The sequence below is a fragment of the Dama dama genome, chromosome 4 (assembly GCF_033118175.1).
Source record: "Dama dama isolate Ldn47 chromosome 4, ASM3311817v1, whole genome shotgun sequence".
Classification (NCBI taxonomy): domain Eukaryota; kingdom Metazoa; phylum Chordata; class Mammalia; order Artiodactyla; family Cervidae; genus Dama; species Dama dama.
Window position 1 is genome coordinate 45485549 of NC_083684.1, and position 21801 is coordinate 45507349.

Consider the following 21801-nt stretch of genomic DNA (forward strand, 5'->3'; position numbering starts at 1 on the left):
ATAAGGGGAAAAGTTTGGGCAACTTTATCCTTGAAGTCTCTTAAACAGCTCATACATAGCAATATATTAATTAAAGCACAATACCTTCATACATGTAAACGTTATGTGTGCAGTAATTAATACACAGGGAAAATTTAATTGCATATTTTAATTCATTAAACAGGTACAGTGAAAGGTTGAATTTGTTAAAATTAAAAATGCTTATAAAGCAGTATTAGTACGTGAATTAAGCTCCTGCGGCCAAATGCAGCGCTCAACGACTGAGTGCATGTGTGGGACAGAAGGCCAAGGCAGGCATCCTGCCTGTGAACTGACCGTCTATCCTCCACAGCCTGAAAGTTTCCAGGCAGCGAACCCTCAGGATAAGCCAGCCGCCGCCGCGCCGCTCCTGCCCCACGTGACTCACCGGGGGCGGGACGAAGGGCGGAGGCTGCGTGCGCTTCCCAGCGTGCCGCGCAGGGCGGAGCGAGGGGCGGGGCCTGCGGAGGAGGCGCGGAGGAGGCGCGGCCGCCGCAGGACGCCTCGCTCGGCCCAGCTACCGGATCGGCGCTTCTCGCCTTCAGCGGCCGGCCTGCTGCTCCGAGCCCGCGGCGGCGGCGGCGGCGGCTGCAGCGGCGGGCGGCATGAGCGTGTGAGATGCGGCCGTGGGCAGCCCGGACGCGAGCAGCGGTCGCCGCGGTAGCGGAGAAGGCGGGCGCGGCCTCCTCAGCGCGGGGCGCGCGGTGCATGAGGGCGAGCACGCGGGCGCTGGGCAGCCACCGGCCACGACGTTTCCATAAACACTTGTTTAGGACTCGTTCGCCCCGCTGAGGCCCCGGCACCCCCTTCATGGAGGCCCCGCCAGACCCCAGGCCCCACGCCTCGGCCGCGGCGCCGCTGCGCGCCCCGGAGGTGGCGCGGCTCCGTGAGGAGCAGGAAAAGGTAACAGGCCGCGCTCCGTCCCGCGCTTATGCCAGTGGTCTCGGGAGGCGCCCGCTCCCCGGCGCGTCCTTGGCGCCCGGTTCCCCCTCCCCGTGGCTGGGGCCTGACCCCGGGCCGACCCCCTGCTGCCCTCAGTGGGCCGCAGCCCTTAGGTCTGGGCCCAGGACCCCGGACCCGGAACGAGGGAGAAGCCTAGCCTCTAGGCCTGGGAAGCGTGTTAGGAGAAACTTTTGTCACGTGCTTTTGTTGTCTTTTGTCTGGGACCCCCTCGACCTTCGAAGGGAGGGGAGGGTTGGGGGAAAGGAGATGTAATAATCTGTTTACCTTCTGTATCAAAGTGGGTTTTAAATCTTAATGCGTACAGCGATGCGTGGGAATATTCTTGGTGAAGGACACGCTGTAAATGGAAGAGTTCACCTTATTTTTTAAGCCATTTCTCTAATCGTTGCTAAAATGTATACTCGTAGTGATAACGCTTCTTGTGCATTTCTAGGTTTAGTTTCGTATTTGTCAAAATTGAATGGTGTTTTGTTAAATTTTAACTTCAGTTACATAAATGAGTTTTAAGCTACCAATAAAGAGAAGAGAAAGTTTTGTATTTCCTAATGGGATTGCATGCGAAGTATACCAATTTAAGAAATACAATATTATTTTAATTTGAGATTTTTAATCTGAGATTTTTACCCCCTCTGGGTTCCTTATCATTTGTTTCTCACCATCTCCGAAAGTTTGAGATTCTTACTTTGAAAGGCAGCGTTTAATTTACTTAATATGTCTTGTGATCTTATTGAGAGTATCATGGTTATAAAGGTTAGGAGGTGGTTCAAAACCTGTAGGCACTGGGAATCCCTAACTTTTCTATTGAGCATTTCTGTATAAAAATGACAACTTACATGGGTAAACAAATCTTTAGCTGAATGAGGGACTTTTCATAGAACCTAAAAAATCCTGGTTTACTTGGAAACAACCTGCTAGGATAAATTTTGGGAACCTTTGCTACTATGTTCTGTTTGTTCTAAATTATTTGGTGCGTTGGATTTCCCTTTCTGAGAGCCCTTTTCCCTCTAATACCATATACAACGGGTGGGTTTTAAACTTGGCTTTTTTCAAATTGGGGGCTTAAAAATTCAGGTTCACTGACTGCATTTAAATTGTAAGACAATGTCCTCCCCCACCCCCCCACCCCCAAGAGAAAAAAAAGGAAAAGACAGTCCTTCATGAAACCAATTTCTGGCAAAACTATTTACATTTTTTTATTTTAGAAAATGTGAAACAGACCCTGAAAAGAGTTTTCCCATTGCCCTTCTTTCTGCTGAGGAATTAACTCTCTCCTTCATAGTATGATGTTTGCGTATTGCTGACTTGATATGTTTTCTCCCATTTGGCATGTTGAAAAGAGAAATCCTTGGTTTTATTCTAATGTTAGTGTAGCTGAAATACAAAGGATACGGTTTGGAGTGCCCTGAACAGCTTTCTGGTCTGGTATCCAGTTGCGTTTGAAACCTCCCTTCTCATTTCCAGTCCTGTAGGAACCCGAATAGTAGTTTCAGTAGAAAGTTGAGTATGTTGCCAAATTACTTTTCTGTGCAGTGTTAATGTTATTTTCTCCTCCCTGGTGACCCAGATGGTAAAGAGTCTGCCTGTATTGCAGGAGGTCAGGGTTCGCTCCCTGGGTGGGAAGTATCCCCTGGAGAAGGAAATGGCAACCCACTCCAGTATTCTTGCCTGGAAAATCCTATGGACGGAGGAGCCTGGAGGGCTACAGTCCATGGGGTTGCACAGAGTCGAAGACGACTGAGTGATGTAAATCAATGTTATTTTGGCATATAAAACAAGCATGTGCTTGTCTATCATGGGTGTATAAGATCATTCTCAGTCCATGATAAAGTCTCTGAGTAAATAGCAACAAATATTTTAACCAGTCTGCTTCAGTGGACAGGAGAGACCCATAAGGCCACAAGATTAGCCCATGAGGCCACTGGTTAGTTAGCTATCCTTTAATTACAGTTCAGTGTGGGAAAACTTTATCTAGTAAATATTTAAGAAATAAATAAGTCATTTTTGTGAGGGACTGTAGGCTTTGAAAGCAACCTAGCAGCTGTAGGCGTACAGTGAACTCTAGTAGGAAGTGTTGGGACACTGAAGGAAAAGGGGGAAAAAAGACATAGTAGTATAGCAGTATTACTTTATTTAAGTCTAATTAAGTGTGCTTTAGGACTTGCTTTTCCCTACAAGGCCTCTGTGAGAGAATAAAATAAGAAGAAAATGATTTGAATGACTCCCTCGCTCCATCAGTTTTGGTAGCTAGCTAGTAGGCTCTTAATTGCAGAGGAGAGAAATGAACTTTTTATATTCAGTGGATACCTTTGGTTCAGGCCATTATTTTCTCTGGGAATCTTGATTAACAGTGGCTTTCCTGATAGTTGGTTTAAGAATCCACCTGCAATGCAGGAAGTCTTGGTTCAATTCCTGGGTCAGGAAGATCTGCTGGAGAAGGGATAGGCAACCCACTCCAGTATTCCTGGGCTTCCCTTTGACTCAGCTAGTAAAGACTCTGCCTGCAACGTGGGAAACCTGGGTTCGATCCCTGGGTTGGGAAGATCAAGCTTTTACCTGGGTAGGTAAAGATGGTTTAAATGTTGCTCATAAATTTTTTGCTTTTTAATTCAATTAAGAAATATAACACATTTTACCTTGGTTCCCTCTCTCTGTTTTTTCCTTGATTATCCTTTGGAGCACTGAGTAACAAGGAAAAAAAATTAGTAACGTAAGGGAAAAGACAAAGGAGAGGCAAGAATGATCTACAACTTCAGTGAATGACATCTGTAGTAAATGGATAGGATTAAATATTTGAATATTGTTGTCATTAATGGCGTCAATGCTGACATTTTCAAAAAAATTTTTTTGGTGAAAACTTCTGTTTGTTTTATTTTTAAGAATCTAGCAAAAAGACATGCACAGAAAGGTTTCCTGCAGATTTGTTTTTAATAATGAAAAAAGCTAAAAATTCAACATTAGGGGATTGGTATGAGGAGATTTTTATGCAGCTATTAAAAATTATAGAACAGTATGTGGTGTGGTTAATTATGTATATTGGAATGGCCGAAAAGTTCTTTCAGGTATGAACTTTTTGGCCAATCCAACATATACATATTAACACTTTATATAGGTGAATGTACCACTAAATGTTTTAAAAGCACACAATTTCATTTCCTATTTTACTTAAAAGTGAGTGCATTGAATAGGATTTTTTTTTCAACAAAGGCTATGATGAAAACCTAATATAATTTTAATGAAAGCTGGGTTGTTGTATCTTTTAATTGCTAAATACTTTCTGGGCCTAACAAATGGTTCTTTGTTGGTTTGAACACCAGTTAAGCAGGTTTATTTCTTTTTCCGGAGTGGATCCATGCAGTTTGTTCAAATATCTATCCTAGATGGTTACCTTTTCTTTTTTCCTTGGAGATTTTATTTACTGTTAATTCTCTGTTAGAAGATACAGGGACAAGAGGGAACTTGGATCATTCCCCCCCCACTTCCCCCTTTTTTGTTTAACTAAATCAGTTTTTACCAATATCAGTAAAGTATTTGGTGGAAAAAAGTGGAATCTACTTAGGAGCCTCTCTGGACTAATCTGTTTGTTTCTAGGTATTTTTAAATTTCTTTTTGATTTTTTTCAGTGATCCATTGGTTATTTAGTAGCATGTTGTTCAGCCTCTATGCATTTGTATTTTTCTTCCTGTAATTGATTTCTAATCTCATAGCGTTGTGATCAGAAGAGATTCTTGATGTGATTATAATTTTCTGAGATTTACTGAGGCTTGAGTTGTAATAGCTCAGTTGGTAAAAAATCTGGCTATAATGCAGGAGACCCTGGTTCGATTCCTGGGTTGGGAAGATCCGCTGGAGAAAGGATAGGCTACTCTTTCCAATATTCTTGAGCTTCCCTGGTGGCTCAGCTGGTAAAGAATCCGCCTGCAATGCGGGAGACGTGGGTTCGATCCCTGGGTTGGGAACGTCCCCTGGAGAAATGAAAGGCTACCCGCTCCAGTATTCTGGCCTGGAGAATTCAATGGACTGTATAGTCCATGGGGTTGCAAAGAGTTGGACACAACTGAGTGACTTTCACTTTGATGATTTTAATTTACTGAGGCTTGATTTGTGACCCAGGATGCTGGAGAATGTTCTGTGTGCACTTAAGAAGAACGTGTATGCTCCTGCTTTCGAATGGAATGTCCTATACATATCAGTTAAATCTATCTGGTCTAGTGTGTTATTTAAGGCTTGTGTTTCCTTATTAATTTTTTTGTCTGGATGATCTATTCTTTGGTGTAAGGTGGACTGTTAAAGTCCCCCACTATTATTGTGTTACTGTTGATTTCCTGTTCTATGGTAGTTAGCATTTGCCCTGTGTATTGAGGTGCTCCTGTATTGAGTGCATAAATATTTACAACTGTTATATTGTCTTATTGGATTAATCCCTTGATCATTATGTAGTGTCCTTTCTTATTTCTTGTGATTATCTTTGTTTTAAAGTCATTTTGTCTGATACGAGTATTGCTACTTCAGCTTTCTTTTGGTTTCCTTTTGCATGGAATGTCTTTTTCCATCGCCTCACTTTCAGTCTGTATGGGTGCGTGGGTTTAAAGTAGGTCTCTTGTAGACAGAGTGTATATGGATCTTGTTTTTGTATCCATTCAGCCAATCTGTGTCTTTTGGTTGGAGCATTTAATCCACTTACATTTAAAAGGTAATTATTGATTTGTATGTTCCTTTTGACATTTTCTTAATTGTTTTGGGTTTGTTTCTTTAGGTCTTTTTCTTCTCTTGAGTTTCCCACCTAGAGAAAGTCCTTTAGCATTTGTTGTAAAGCTGTTTTGGTGGTGATAAATTCTCTTAGCTTTTGCTCCTCCTCAAAGCTTTTGATTTCTCTCTTGAATGTGAATGAGATCCTTGCTGGGTAGGGTGATCTGCAGGTTTTCCCCTTTCATCACTTTAAGTATATTTTGCCACTCACTTCTGGCCTGCAGAGTTCGTGTTGAAAAATCAGCTGATAACCTTATGGGGATTCCCTTGTATGTTATTTGTTGATTTTCCCTTGTTGGTTTTAATGTTTTTTCTTTGAGTTTAGTTTTTGTTAGTTTGATTAAATGTGTCCTGATGTGTTTCTTCTTGGGCTAATCCTGTATGGGATTCTCTGACCTTCCTGGACCTGGGTGACTGTTTCCTTTCTCTTGTTAGGGAAGTTTTCAACTATCATCTCTTCAAATATTTTTTAAGATCGTTTCTGTTTCTCTTCTTCTTCTGGGACCCCTATACCACAAATGTTGGTGCCCTTCATGTTGTCCCAGAGGTCTTTGAGACTGTTCTTATTTCTTTTCAGTCTCTTTATTCTGCTCCTTGGCAGCTGTTTCCAACATTCTGTTTTCCAAACTCACTGATCCATCCTTTCGCCTCAGTTATTCTGCTGTTGATTCCTTCTAGTGTATTTTTTCATTTTAGTTATTGTGTTGCTCATCACTGTTTGTTCTTTAGTTCTTCTGGGTCCTTGTTGAATATTTCTTGTATCTTCTCTATCCGTGAGTCCATTCTGTTTCTAAGATCTTGGATCATCTTTACTAACATTACTCTGAATTCTTTTTCAGGTAGATTGCCTGTTTCTTCTTCATTTATTTGGTTTTGTGGGTTTTTGCCTTACTCCTTTGCCTTCAGCGTGTTCTGTGTTGTCTGATTTTGTCTAACTTACTGTGTTAGGGCTTCCCTGGTGGCTCAGATGGTAAAACATCTGCCTACAATGTGGGAGACCCAGGTTCGATCCCTGGGTCGGGAATATCCTCTGGAGAAGAAAATGGCAACCCACTCCAGTACTCTTGCCTGGAAAACCCCAGGGACGGAGGAGCCTGGTGGGCTACAGTCCATGGTGGCACAGAGTCGGACACGACCGAGTGTCTGAGCTAAACTTAACTGTGTTTGTGGTCTCTCTTTCGCAGCCTGCAGGGTTGTCGTTCCTCTTGCTTCTGGTGTCTGCCCCTTGGTGGGTGAGGTTGGTCCAGGGGCCTGTGTCAACTTCTTGGTGGGAGGTAGTGGTGCCTCTGCTCTGGTGGGCAGAATTGAGTCTTGAATCCTGGACAGGCAGGGCTGCCTGTCAGGTGGTGTGTTTTGGAGTGTCTGTGAGCTTAGTACCCTGGAGAAGGAAATGGCAACCCATTCCAGTATTCTTGCTGGGGAATCTCATGGACAGAAGAGCCTGGAGGGCTGAGGTCCATGGGGTTGCGGAGAATTGAACATGACTGAAGTGACTTCGCACACAGGCACCAGAGGTTAGTACGACTTTAGGCAACCTGTCTGCTGATCCATGGGACCGTGTTCCTGTCTTGCTGGTAGTTTGGCGTAAAGTGTCCAGTACTGGAGCCTACAGGCAGTTGGATGGAGCTGGGTGATGGCGATCTCTGGGGGAGCTCACACTGATTAAGATTTCCTTGGGCCAGGGATTTTCTGGTGGTCCAGTGTCTTGGACGCAGTGCCCTTCGCGTGCCACTCATCAATGGCACTCTGCTTCTGTAGCGGCCTGCATTTCTCCCGGAAACTTTCCTGGTTGTGGCGCTCCTTGCTCCTGATCCTTCAGCCTTTCTCTTCACAGCCAGCAGCTGTCCCTTCTTTGGGTCCACTCTCCAAACCCCATTTCCCTGCACCCTGCCCCTGGCTGCACCAGAAGATACATGACTTAGGCCATGCTACAGGGCTGTAGCATGGACCATGCCTGCAGTTCTTACTCTGTCTTGGCTTCCATAGACCGGTTGCTGCATTCTCCTTTGATCCTGTAAAGGTTCCTTTTTGCCCCAGCTGATATTCCCACCACAAATGGGCTTTTCTGAGTGCGTGAACGTCTCCTCACGCTAAGTTCTCTGCCAGGGGTGCAGTTCCTTCCCATTTCCTCTTTTCTTTATTTCCTATTTATTTATTTTTCCAATTTTTATTCATTTTATTTTTTATTTTGTGTTTTTTAGTCTTTTTATCATCCTATGAGGCTGCATGGGATTTTTCTTATTCTTTTATGTGTTTGAGGTCATCTGCTAGTGTTTAGCAGGTGCTCTGTGAGAATTGTGCCACATGTAAATGTATTCTTGATGTGCTTGTGAGGAGAGACGAATTCCATGTCTTCCATTTTTGCTATCTTGCCTCCTTCCTCAGTTGTTGAAACTTGAGGAAGTTTATCTAGGGTACTGTTAACCTGAAGACTCATAAGCTAAGTCTTATTTTACTTTTATATTTTCACCATCATCTGTGTCTGTTTGTGCTATCCAATATGATGGCCACTAACTACATGTGACTGTTAAATTTAAAATTCAAAGAAAGTAAAATTAAAAAAATTTTTACTTAAAAAGCTACATCTCAAATGTTCAGTAGCCACATGTGGCTATTGGCTATTGCACTGGACAGTGTGGAGTTGGGAGATTTCCATCATAATAGAAAATTCTTTTGGATGATGCTGGTGAAGAATGCTGCTCTTTTTTATTCATACTGTAATCTGTTTACTAATGGTGAAGTGTCTTTCTCTGTCACTTATCTTCTCTTCCCTGTTATGGACAGAAAACAAAAATTTCTGAATTGTCTACTGTGTTTGAAAGTTAAACACCCTAAATGTGTTTCTGTTTTTTTTTTAAAAAAAAACACAACCTTTTAAAAAAAAATCCTAATACAGTATAGCAAAAAGTATCCCATTTAATGTATAGATTTGGTCATTGTTCCTTGTTTGGTTTCCTGATGTTTGTGAATTGAGAACTGTTAAAGAGTTATAGAAAATGAGTGCTTTCCCCCAAAGAACAAAAAGACAAAACCGAGTTCTGTGCCAGGCACTGTCCTAGATACAGTGATACACAGGATTTCTTTTCTCCCCTCAAGGGACTTAAAAATTTGTTTGTAAACATTTTAACAGAAAGCTTAATGTAGTGTGATAATTGTTCTCCTTCTAATTCTTTGCTTTTCAACCTTCTATAAACTATTTTCTGCCTCTGTCTTTTCTTTGAAATTATTCTATTGAAAGTTTTTCACTTGCCAAACTCAGTGGACCCTTTCTCAGATCTAGCCTTACTTGACCTCTCTGCTTTATTTGGAACTTTAATTGTTCCCTGGGAAACTTGAAATTCTCTGTACCGTAGGAACTTTTGTAACTTTTCTTTTTTTCTGGCTCTGCCTTTCTCTGTGCCTACTTAGTCTCTCTAGTCTCTTCATCTAATGCTCACATGTTGGTAATCCCTATACTTCTCATTATTGACAGCTGTCTTTCCTCACTGCGTGCCCTCGGATACTCCCATATTCCAGACCTCTTCCAGGCCTGTTAACTCTTGGGCAGCTTAACTTGGATGGCCCACAAGCAGCTCAGTCTGATTTACTAATATTAATTTATCATCTTCGTCCCTAATGTTGGGACATAGGGACCATACTCATCCTGATTCTGGGCAACAGTATTCAAACCAGAATCTTTTCAGCTTGCCCTGATCCATCTTCTGATTTACTAAATCTTGTCAGTTCTTTCTTTTTTAAAAACTTACTTTACTTTTTGGGTGTGTCTCATAGCTTGCAGAATCTTAGTTCCCCGTCCAGAGATTGAAGCCAGGCCACTGTGGTGGAAGTGCCAAGTGCTAACCACTGGACCGCCAAGGAGTTCCCTGTCAGTTCTTTATATGTGATCTATACCTTCTATCTTAAGACACCCACTAACTTGTCTTAATTAAACCCTTATTTGAAAAATAATATGTGAGATTTTTCTGTTAAATGTTAGTATGCTTTTTAATATTGTCAGTCTTTAATTTTTAACATTCTAATGTTACCTCATTGTGTTTTTATTTTTGACTTCTAATTTGTGAACATGTATATCTCTAGTCTTTAAATTTTCTCATCTGTCACTTGGAGTTTGTTTACTCATTTTGCCACAGATTTTCCACTTTTCACATTTGTTATTTTTCCTTTATTTCTTTCTTTTGTGTTATTAAAATATTCTATTTAAAACTCTTAAACTAATAATAAATGGAAAAAAAATAAAACTCTTTTAGCTTTATAGTTAGATGGTTTCTATTTTCATTTTAGTTATTATCCTAGAAATTATAGTATCTCTTATTGCAGTCTACCACAAATTAGTAGGAAATTTTTCACAAAATCTTCTGAAATTTTGCCACTTAGGAAATTATTCAGAAATCTTTTGATGGCTTAATTTCATGAACCCTCCCTCATTTGTGCTATTGTCATATTTTTAAAAATTCACCTCATCCCCCCAAATTAAGATTATTCTTGTTGATACTCTATTGTAATTTTTATTTAGTTCTGAGCTGGGAGAGGATTTTTTTCCCCCAACACTTGAAAGATGCCATTCCATTATCTTTTGACTTCTTTGATTTCTTTTAGTCTCCTATTAGTCTTACTGTTTCCTTCACTGAAAATTCTGGGTATATCTTCCCTCTATGTGCTTTTGGACTTTCCATCTTTGGTTTTAGGCATTTGATTCTCATGTGTAGTTTTGATTTTCCTTGCGTGTAGGTTTGGTTGGCTTGCTTTGGATATGGAGTTTATTAAACTTGTAATTTGATGACTTGTCAGGTCAGAAGATTGCTCTTCTGGATGCTGGTTTTATGTCACTGTCGTCTTCACTTGTTGTACTCTGAATGTACATGTTAGACACTTTCACTGTCTCATAGGTCTTAACTCTCGTTTCTGTCTTTCCTTGCTTCCTCTTGATCTGTATGACTTTATGGATACCTTCTTCTGACCTCTATTCCTGTTCACTAATCTTGTTCTTGCAGATCTAATCTACTGGTAAATTCTTTTACTAAATGCTTAATCTCAGTTATAGTATTTCTTTCTAGAATTTTTTTTGACATTTCTTTAATAAATTTGAGGCCTGTATTGACATCTTTAACCTTCCCTCTGTTTTCATGAATATATTAATCATAAAAATGTGTCTTGTAACTGCAATATGTAAATTAAATGAAGCTATGTTTCTGTTTATTTCTTCTCTTGATTTCTCATCTGCTGTTCTGTTTTCATAGACTGCCTTGTAATTTTTGATTGGATGTCAGACAGTATAGTGAAAATATCGTAGGCTACTGATGCTGTTACCATCCTTCAAAGAGGGATAAATTTTCTTTAAGCAGCCAGAGTACGAGTGGATCAACACAGCTCAGTTGAGAGTTATTTTGGATTTTATTAGGGCTGGCCTGTTTCATTTTTGCTCCTATTTCTAGCATGAAGTCATGGCTAGCTTCTAAGTCATGGCTCTAATTCCGTATAGAGTATGGTGTTTTGTTTCTGTGGCTGTGCATCATATTGGTTTGTAATTTTCTTTCCTTGATGTCCATAATAGGTTTTGGTTTCAGAATCATGCTGACCTAATAAAACAACTATCATTTTTGCATATTCTGTAAAAAGACTGTGTCTTATTGGTATGATTCTACCTTAAATATCTGAACTAATTTTCCAGTGAGACTGTCTTGGCCTTGTATTTTCCTTGTATGGATATTTTAAAATTTAGAAATATCTGTAGGTTTGGTAGTGATGTCCTCTTTTTAATTTCTGTTATTTGCAATTCATGTGTGTCTTTTTTCTTCTTGATATATCCTTTTAGGGATTTATTAGTCCTAATCTGTCTTTTTTTTCCCCTAATCTGTCTTTTTAAAGAACCAGTGTTTTACTTTATTGATTTTTCTTTTGTAAGTTTAATTTTCATTGGTTTCTGCTTTTATATTTTTCTTTTAAAAATTTCTCATTGGCTATAATTTTTACCTAGCTCCTTGAGACGAAAGCTACTAGAGACACAAAAATCAGAGATTTTACTATTCTTTATATATTTTTTGAGTTTTAAAATTTTCTCTAATAATTACCTTAGGCACCCCACACGTTTTGAATGCTATTTTCATCATTAATTAGTTGAAATATTTTCTAATTCTTATTGAGATGTATTGACCTGGGAATTACTTAGAAAATGTTCCTTAATTTCTAAACACTTGAGTATGTTTTACTTTTCTATTGTTTATGTCATATTTAATTCTGTTCTGATTAGAAACTTAAGACTTGCCTTATGACCTTGTATATGATCTGTTTTTGGTTACTTTCCATGAGTTACTTAGAAAGAATATGAATTTTGAAGTTTTGAGTCCCATAATTCAAGTTGATTGAATGTAATGTACAGTTATTTGATATATTTGTTAATTTTGTTTGTTGGTTTTCTAGTTCTATCAGTTATGAAGAGATAAGGAGAATCTCCACTGTGGTTATAGATTTATCCTTTTCTCAGCCTTTGCTTTATACATTTTAAAGTTATATTATTTGGTGCATACAAATTTAAGACTCTTAATAGCTTCCTGATCAGGGGACATTTTTATCATTCATATGTATTTTATCTCTAGTGATATTTCTTGCCTTCAGGTATTCTTTATTGGCTACAGATATGGCTGCGTTAGTATATTTTACTTTTGTTTCTTTTCATGATAAATTTTTTCATCTTTTAATTTTAGTCTGTGTACAAAGTGTTTAAGTATGTTCTTATAACAGCATTTAGTCGTGGTTTTAAGAATTCAGTCTGGACATCTTTCTCTTTTGTGTAGGATGTTTAGTCATCCTAAACTAAATACATCAATTACTGACTGATGTAATTACATCAGTAATTGATGTATTTAGTTTCACTTTTGTAGTTGATTTTTTTATATTTTACTTTAAAAGTTATTGTAGAATATGTATAACAAAGTTTGTCATTTAAATCATTTTAAGTGTACATTTCAGTGGCATTAAATACATTCACGTTGTGGTCCTATCACCACCACCATCCAGCTCCAGGACTTCTTTTGCCTTGCAAAACTGATACTGCCCATTAAACAATAACACTGTTATCCCTTTCCCCATCCCCTGCTAACTACCATTATCTGTCTCTATGAATTTAATTACTTTTGGTATCTCATATAAGTGGAATCATACAATGTGTGTCCATTTGTACTGGCTTATTTCACTTAGACTCATGCCTTCAAGGTTGATCCATATTACAGAACATGTCAAAATTTCCTTTTAAAGGCTGAATAATATTCCATTGTATGTATATTGTACATTTTGTTATTTATTCATCCGTCAGTGGACATGGGTTGGTTTCACTTTTTGGCTGCTGTGAACAAGTGTACAAATATCTGTTTTGTGTCTTTGCTTTCATTTCCTTTGGGTAAATACCCAGAAGTGGAATTGCTGGATTATATGGTAATTCTGTGTTTCATTTTTGAGAAACTACCATACTCCTCTCCAGTGGCTGTTCTGTTTTACATTCCCATCAACAGTACACACGACTTGAAGTGTTCCAGTTTTTCTACATCCTTGCCAACACATCTTATTTTTAAAAAAATTCTAGTGGGTGTAAGGGTTTTCCCAGGTGGCACTAGTGGTAAGGAGCCCGCCTGCCAGTGCAGGTGATGTGAGAGACACGGTTTGATCCCTGGTTTGAGAAGATTCCCTAAAGGAGAGCATGGCAGCTGTATTCCTTGGAGAATCCCATGGACAGAGGAGCCTGACGGGCTGCAGTCCATAGGGTCACAAAGACTGAAGTGACTTAGTACACACAGTAGGTGTGAAGTTTGTCTATTTGATCCACTTTTATGTTCTTTTTTCCCTCTTTGTTTTTTATTTTTTGGTGCACCTTCCTTTGATTTAATCAGACATACCCTATTTTCTCCCCTCTGGTAACTCGTTCAAAATACATTTTTTTTTTGCTGTGGTACCCTAGTACTCTTACTTGATGTAGATGTTGGCACTAAATGTATTATATATTTATACTGTGCTTTTTTACTGGAGAAATTATTCTTCGAGATTGCAACATATATTCATTTATTCATCTCACTTCTTGCATTATTACTTCCATTTATTTTAATTCTATGTGTTTTAAATACCACAGTACAGTATTTAATTGTTCTGTGATCAATACTGATTATCCCTACCTTGACAAAATTACAGAATTAAGTTGCTTTTTAGTTCTTTCTGAATTTCTGTTGCTCCAAATAGCCTCTTGTAGTAGTTCTTTTTGCCCTGTAGTACGTCTTTACTGAGACAGAACTGACATACACCGCTGTGTAAGTTTCAGGTGTACATTTGTATGTTGCATGGTGATTACAGCTGTAGCCTTAGCTCACTCCTCTGTCACAGCACATAATTACCTGTAGTGTTTCTTCCAGTAAAAATCTCTGGTGCAGAATTTTTTGTGGGAAAATGTTTTTACTTTTCCTTCATGTTGGAGGATCTGTTTGCTCTGTACATAATTTACAAATTTTCAGTTATTTTTTTTACTAAAACTTTTAAGATTTTTATCCCATTTTTCCGGTTTCTATCATTGTTTTCATTGAAGTTATCTCTAGTTTTAACTCTTCTTACTGCCCCTTTGAAGGTACTGTATCTCCTCCCTGCCCTTTCTCCCCCATGCTGATTGTAAAATTTTCCCTTTTTCTGTGATTTTCATCAGTGGAACTATATTGTGCCTTCATACAATTTTTCTTTTTTAATTTCTCTTGCTTGAAATTCTTAGAGCTTCTTAAATCTGTTGGTTAATACCTTCCTCTTATATTTAGAAAATCTTGTAGAGGTTTGTTGTTCAGATCTGTTCTCTCTGTAGATCTTCAATTATAGTGTTTCATATGTCTCTTATTGGTCTTTTCTGTATTTTCCACTTTCTGTTTTTTAATCTCTGGGCTTTTATTATGGTATTTTTTTAATCGACATGTCATCCAGTTAAAAATTCTGACTGTCGTGTTAATCTCCTGTTAACACCATTTATTGAACTCATTTTAGATGTTTCAGTTAAATATTATCCTTTTGATTCTTTTCTTGTATGGATACTAATTGTCTAGGGAAATATGCCATCTTTTCATGTATTTCTTCGATCTTTTCCACTGTTTTCTTGAACGTATTAATAATTATATTTTAATGTCTTAGTTGGTTAACTTGAATATGTAGATTGCTTATTTGGTTCTATTTTGTGTTGTTTTTCTTCTTTTTGAGGTTTGCTCATATGGTCCTATTTCTTGGTAATGTAATTATTTTTAATTAAATGCTAGAAATGTAAATACTCCTGAAGTATTTACAATTAAATACAATTAAATAAAATATTAATTTAATTAATATTTTAGAGTCTTTAAAATTATGATTACTCCGAGTATATCTTCCTCTGGAAAAGTTTCACCCTTTCTTCACTAGGTTGATAAAGTAGGAGTTGGGACACCTCAATTCAGGCAGGTACTGAATGGATGGAGTGCAGGTTGCGTTTTGTTTTTTGTAAAATATCGGCTGCCTTTGATTCTTTCTTGGCTTTCTTCTGGATACCTAGTTTGTCCACCAGACTCCTTCCCTTAGAGCCTCCTGAACTCTTAAGTTTTGTTTCATCAGTTCCCCGAGCTCTGCTCTTCAGACTTTCAGTTTTTTGTCCATTTCAACTTCAGAAGTTCATACATGCCATGAGAGGAAAAGACAGCCATTTGCTTAAGATCTCTCGTGTCTCTGATTTTGTTACTACAGCCTTCTCAGACTGCTTTAAACTTCTGCTCAGGACAAAGTATAATTCTCAGCCTCTTCACTGTGCTTTGAGTTGTCCAAGAAAAGAGCATTAACTTAATTCTCCATAGTTATCTCCTGAATTTAGTCCCTCTTGTTCCAACTGCTTGGGCAACTCTTAGGTGCCTTCTAAGAGATGATTTTGTGTTCATCTGGCTTTGCTAGTTTTCAGAGGAATTACTGGTTTGTTATAAGCTTTTTGTCCCAACTTGGAGGTTAGTTACATAGCTATTTGCTAGTGATTTAGTATTAATTTTGCTCTAGTCACTGCTAGTTAGTGTTTCTTTAAAATAAAAATGTACTTCTCTAATTGGTGCAAGGGCCTTTCAATTTGACTTCCTTTTTACTTGTCAAGATATTTTCCCCTATCATTCTATTATTTCTGCTTCCCTGGTGGCTCAGATGGTCAAGAATCCACCTGCAGTGTGGGAGACCTGGGTTTGATCCTGGCTTGGGAAGATCCCCTAGAGGAGGAAATGACAACCCACTCCAGTATTCTTGCCTGGGGAATTCCCTTGGATGGAGGAGCCTGGTGGGCTACAGTCCATGGGGTTGCAAAGAGTTGGACACAACTGAGCGGCTAAGCACAGCTACTATTTCTGTTCTTTAATGAATTACTTGTTTTCTTGGAGATTCTCACAGGCATGTTCTCATTTTAATCTATGTAACTGGCTTACTTACGAAGTTTTCTTTTTTTTTCCTTCTTCATTTATTTTTATTAGTTGGAGGCTAATTACTTTACAGTGTTGTAGTGGTTTTTGTCATACATTGACATGAATCAGCCATGGATTTACATGTATTTGCCATCCCGATCCCCTCTCCCCGAAGTTTTCTTAATCAATTATAAACCACAGAAATGCTTGGAAGAAAGTTTGGAAAGTACTATAAAAAGTTAGGGAAATTCAGGGATAGGATTATTTTGTGTATGTGAGTGTGTGTTTCACTTTCTTGTACATTTATGTCGTTACTTTGTAGGGGAACTTTGTTAGATTTAGCTTGTGCAAATCCCTAGGTGGTCACCTTTTCCAGTCCAGAATCTGTAATCACTCAGTCTCTCTTTGAGTCCAAGCTAAATTTGATTGGCTCAATTTGTGTGGATCCTCTCCATTTACACTGGCTCCAGATGGAGAAATGGGGTCCTCTGCCTGTTGCAAATGAGAGGAGGGTGAGGTTTTATAGAAAGTAACGTGTGGGAATGGAGAAGAAATGATTGATATCTCTAATAAAACAGTAGACAGGCAAGCTGCAATTCAGGCAGTATTTCACATTGAGAAGTACAGGTCACCATTTCATATCTGCAATTCAGAAGTCTTAAAAACTGAAAACAAAGTTATTCCTAAGTTTCTGCCATATTCATTTGTTGATGAAACTGATTTGAGTGAGGTATTTTATTCCACTTTGAATATTCATGTTTCCCTGAAAATGTCACTGTATTTGATACAGGGTGGTGTTCTACTACTGCAAGATATAACTTGACTAAATTATGAAAAGTTCTGAATTGAGAAACATCTTTCCCTGAGATTTTTGGCTAAGTAATTGTAGATCTGTACTCCTTTAAAAGGACTTGTTGCACACTTACTATATGGCACATGAACACTTTGGTGAATAAAGGAGACCTGGCCTGTATCTCATTGACCTTTTATCTAGTACAATTAGAGTTTCCTGAATTTTGGAAAAAACATTTAAGTGTTTTAACAGCAGCTTATAATTAGTGTTAACTTTTGATAGTTCTATTATTTTCACTTTTTAGCATATTTAAAAATAAATTTGTTTAAAGTTTTTATACAGAAACAGTTACAGTTTATTACTGCTTATTGCTATTTCTTTGTTAGGAACCCGTAGTCATTTCTTACCTTCTTTGCAGAGAGGCTTATCTAGAAGACTTATACTATTTTACCAATTTTCTTTATGTGTACTTCTTATATACTTTGGTAATGGCATCTATACATCTATTAATTGACAGTATGTCCTTTAAGAAATTATTCTCAGCCATTTAAGTAGCTGCCAGATAATCGTGCATGTCCACCATCTATTGGATTTAGTCACCATGGATAATTTTTTTCCTTTTTGACTCAGTGGCTTTAAAACCCAAAATTGTATGGTCTTTTTTGAAGACACAGTCTAGCAAGAGAAGCAAATCATATAAATGTAGAAAGCACTGATTAGTATAATCCTCAGATTGTTATTTTATGCATTAACCTGTACAGGGAGAATATGAAATTGCAGTGCAGTGAGAGAAGTTTTAGAAGTAAAGTGAAGCATTTTTGAGAGAAATATCACTTAAGATTTATGCAAACTTACCCTTTAGCCTTTCTATTCTAGTCTAGTTTTAATGTGGTGTGCCGTTCTTAACATGGAAAACTCATAGGTTGATGCCCCCTTGTGGTCTGTTAACCAAAGCAAATAGCACAAATGGAACTAAGTAATGGAGATCTTAATACGTGTTAAGTCATTCATTCCTTTCTTTATAATAATTTTTAAAAAGTGGCTTCTGAAGGGAAAAAGAGGAAAATATTCCTGTATTCTATATAGTTTACTGATTTTAAGACTTGCCAATTATTTTATAATTGAATGTGTATATATGTTAGCTGGACACTGACCTAAAGAAAAATAGGTTGTTGGGTAGACTATCATTGTCATCTTGGACATCTAACTTGATTAGTTGTAAGTGCCTTAAAAATACACAATAGGCTTTGTCCACCACCCTATCCCCCCAAAACATCCATACACACACAGATACGCACACACACACACGCCACGTGTGTATGTGGGGCTTGGGAAATTTGTTGTTTATATTCATACTGAGTTGCTTGACTTGAGAGGGCCAGGAGTTGTATGAGGCATTGGAAGAAGTAAAAATTTTCATTAGTGAATTGGTCCAGTTAAGCTTATTTATTTGCTTTTCCTAGCATTATTGGCAAGGTCTTGTCAGTGCGTGTGGGTGGGTTTGTGGAGGAAGTGTAGAAGCAGCAGCGTTAGTCAGTGTTTTAAGGAAAACTGCAGATGCAAAGCAGCTGCTTTTCCTTGTACCCAGTAAGATTTATGATGGTTGAGAACAGTCCAGTACAGTGAGTATGGACTTTGAGATTAGATAGACCTGGCGTTAAAACGGATTTTATCTCTTACCAGTTCTCGGGCAGTTTGTAGTATCGAGGAAGTTACTCCATCTCTGAACATAAGTTTCCTCTCTTTAAGAAGTGAAGACTCATCTTGTTGAACTGTTTCATCATATAAAGTCTTGGCATTTACCAGTGTTATGATTACTTCTTAGTTCAGTTCAGTCGTGTCTTAGTTCAGACTTAGTCGTGTCTGACTGTTTGCTACTGCAGTACGCCAGGCTTCCCTGTCCATCACCAGTTCCCGAAGCTTGCGCAAACTCATGTCCATTGAGTCGGTGATGCCATCCAACCATCTCATCCTCTGTCGTCCCTGTTTCCTCCTGGCTTCAGTCTTTCCCAGCATCAGGATCTTTTCCAAGAAGTCAGTTCTTCACATCAGGTGGCCTAAGTATGGTAGCTTCAGCATCTGTCCTTCCAGTGAATATTCAGGACTGATTTCCTTTAGGATTGACTGGTTGGATCTCCTTGCAGTCCAAGGGACTTCTTAGGAAAAGGGCAATTTTGAGTTATAAAGAAAGCATTCCAAAAGATATATATTTTTTTAACAATTGGGCTATTGGTAAACACTCTAATGGTAGATTGAATGTGTCTTAAAAAGTGGTATAGTGATGAAATGTTTTTTGTTGTTTCACTGTGTTTTTCAAAAGTTGATTTTAGAACCAGTCTCACTATCTTATAGTCAGTTTATTTAATAATTAGTCCATTTCAGAAGGAATAAGGTTAGTTGCCATTATTTTTAACAGAAAAAAGAGACTGTAAAACCCCAGATGAATCATAAGATTTTCTCCTTTCCACAGATTTCCTTGGCAACTAAGTCATAAAAATTTACTAATATTTTCTTTTTGAATAAAAGGAGAAAACTAGAAAAATACCAGTATAAATACAGCCGCTTGGGTTCAAATGTTTGTTGGAATTAGGTGGGCTATAAATAATGTAAACAAAGATTTAACTGTAGACATATCATCAGAAGGCTATAGTATGTATTCATGCTTGTCTCTTTCATGTTTTCCTTTATTTTTTAAGTTTCCAAAACTAGCCTACATTTGGATAATGTCTAACTGAAGACTCTTGTTCTAACCCCTGTATGTAACCAGTAAATACTTTTAATGAAGAAAATATTTTGGCAGTGAAAATTTCTCTTGTTAATTGTGAAGTGGATTTTTGTTATTGTATCCTTTAATATGTGTTCTTGGGGGAAACTTACTTCGGGAAAGAAAAGGGATGGGGAAAAATAGCTACAGCAAAATGGAGAGTTAAGATCATAAAGGGTGATGGCAAGAATACATGCCATTCTACCAGGAACTTGTTTTTTAAACATAAAAAGCATATGTGGCAAATTTACATATTTACTAATTAAAAAGGCTTCCTGGAAACATTAAGTAGACTTATCTTCTGTAACCTTTAACACTGTCACTAATGGATATTGCATAGAAAATTTCATCGAAGGTCCTTTAAATAATGTAAATGATTATGAATATGTAACTAGTTAATATGCAGCCACGAAAGGATTATCATGTAGAGGTTAATGAACATTCTGCTCTTATGGTTTGCAGGGCTTTTCTTTTTGTGCTTTTGGCTCACTTCATGGTTGGAAACACATGCATTGGGATTGGAAAGCATCCTGACTGTTTTGGGTCTCTTTTAATGGGGTTGTTAAATAAGAACTTATAAAAAGGATTTCATGAAGATTTTTTCTTTTTCAATTTACATTTAATTCTGTTTGTCTATTTTATAATTACTGTCGAATCAGAAACAGTGAAATGGATTGATGTAGCTTTAGCCTGGTTCTTCCAGATGTAAAGTCAGTACTCTATTATGTGTTATCACTGTTATTAAGTGTTGCTATGTGATTGATACTTATTGAGAGAGCTTTATTCTAAAACCGACTTTTTATGCTGAGTTAATGTGTAGTATGGTTGGATATCTGATTACAACATGTATTTTGGTACAGGATTGCTGCCTTAGTATTTAAAATGTCCTAAAGGAAGATATTTACTTCAGGAATTAAATGTTATAATAGAGGAATTTAGTGACAGGTCAAAAAAAAAAAAAAAAAAGACTTGTGATTTTTAGATGAAACATGGTGCTTATATAAGACACAATATTGGTATTTAGAGCAGTGAGTGAGAACAGTGTTTCAAACTGTAACAGTGCTGTCTTTTTCAGGTGGCATTATATTAAGCATAGTAATTTCATCCCTTAGCTTCTCTTCCTCTAAAATGGTGCTACAGTATTTGAAATCATTGTTTAAAATTTTGTTATCAATGGGCAGTTTAAAAACATAATTAGTAATCTTTGAAAAGGGTTTTTTTTTTTTTCTTTTTTTTAAAAGTTGCTATTCACATGTTCTTTTTTCTCCCCTTACTGGTTACTGTTCTTAATTTTTTGAGCATTTTAAGAATCTATTGAAATATCTCTAAGGAAAACAAGTAAGTTTTATGTTTAATTTCATTGTTTTAGTATTATAAGCATAGCTTAAACTGACTATGAAGTGCTTAAAATTTTATCATAATTCACCAGGGGAGCAAAATGGGCCATTCAGAGCAGCTCTTTATCCCAAGTATTTCTTCTTGAGATGTAGTAGGAAAATATCCCTGTACTCATTTTTAATGCATCAGAATAGAAATTACAGGTGAAAACATTTGAAGATATACTGACAAAATAAAATACTTTCACTACTGTCATTTTTTTTAAACTGATGAAATGTGGATGTTACATTGGTTTTTTGTTATTTATAACATTTGTGTATTCTGCAAAATATGTAACATTGAAAACAGGCCTGCAGATTGTACAAAATACTAGTTATCTTATATCATATGTCACCTAATAGTTATGAAGTGGATTTTGTACCTAAGTATGAATCGGAAAGCTGTAATTTGTTCTGCAGTTATCAGCCTGCATTAGAGAGGTATGATAAAGTGTGCTGCTTAAAAACTAACATTCACATCTCTGTGCATTTGACAAATAAAAATGTATATTGAGATGCTTTTAAATCTGTAAAGCCACTACTGTAGTTTTCTGATACAATGATTTTGTAGCTTTGTGCATTGCCCTGTTTTTTCATGAGTAGTTATCTGTTTTCATGACAGGTGGTCACTAACTGCCAAGAGAAAATCCAGCATTGGTGAGTGAAAGATCGTTTTATTACCTTTCTGAAATACTAATGGAGTCACTTATTTGTATTTTTTAAAAA

The 21801-nt window shown here is 37.6% G+C and overlaps 1 protein-coding gene across 4 annotated transcripts in view; it reads left to right on the forward strand.

Annotated features, from left to right (window-relative positions):
• The first annotated feature begins 663 nt into the window (after nucleotides 1-663).
• The window catches only part of URI1 (URI1 prefoldin like chaperone), a 62963-nt gene continuing 41825 nt past the window's right edge, over nucleotides 664-21801 (forward strand). Inside the window, exons 1-2 of one of the 4 annotated variants that reach the window (XM_061138917.1) lie at nucleotides 664-921; nucleotides 21698-21732. In XM_061138917.1, the coding sequence (XP_060994900.1) occupies nucleotides 829-921; nucleotides 21698-21732 (128 nt within the window). In that variant the 5' untranslated portion in view covers nucleotides 664-828. Of the gene's footprint in view, nucleotides 922-21002; nucleotides 21038-21697; nucleotides 21733-21801 lie in introns of those variants that run through there. The other 3 variants (XM_061138916.1, XM_061138918.1, XM_061138919.1) reach the window with 3 other exon arrangements.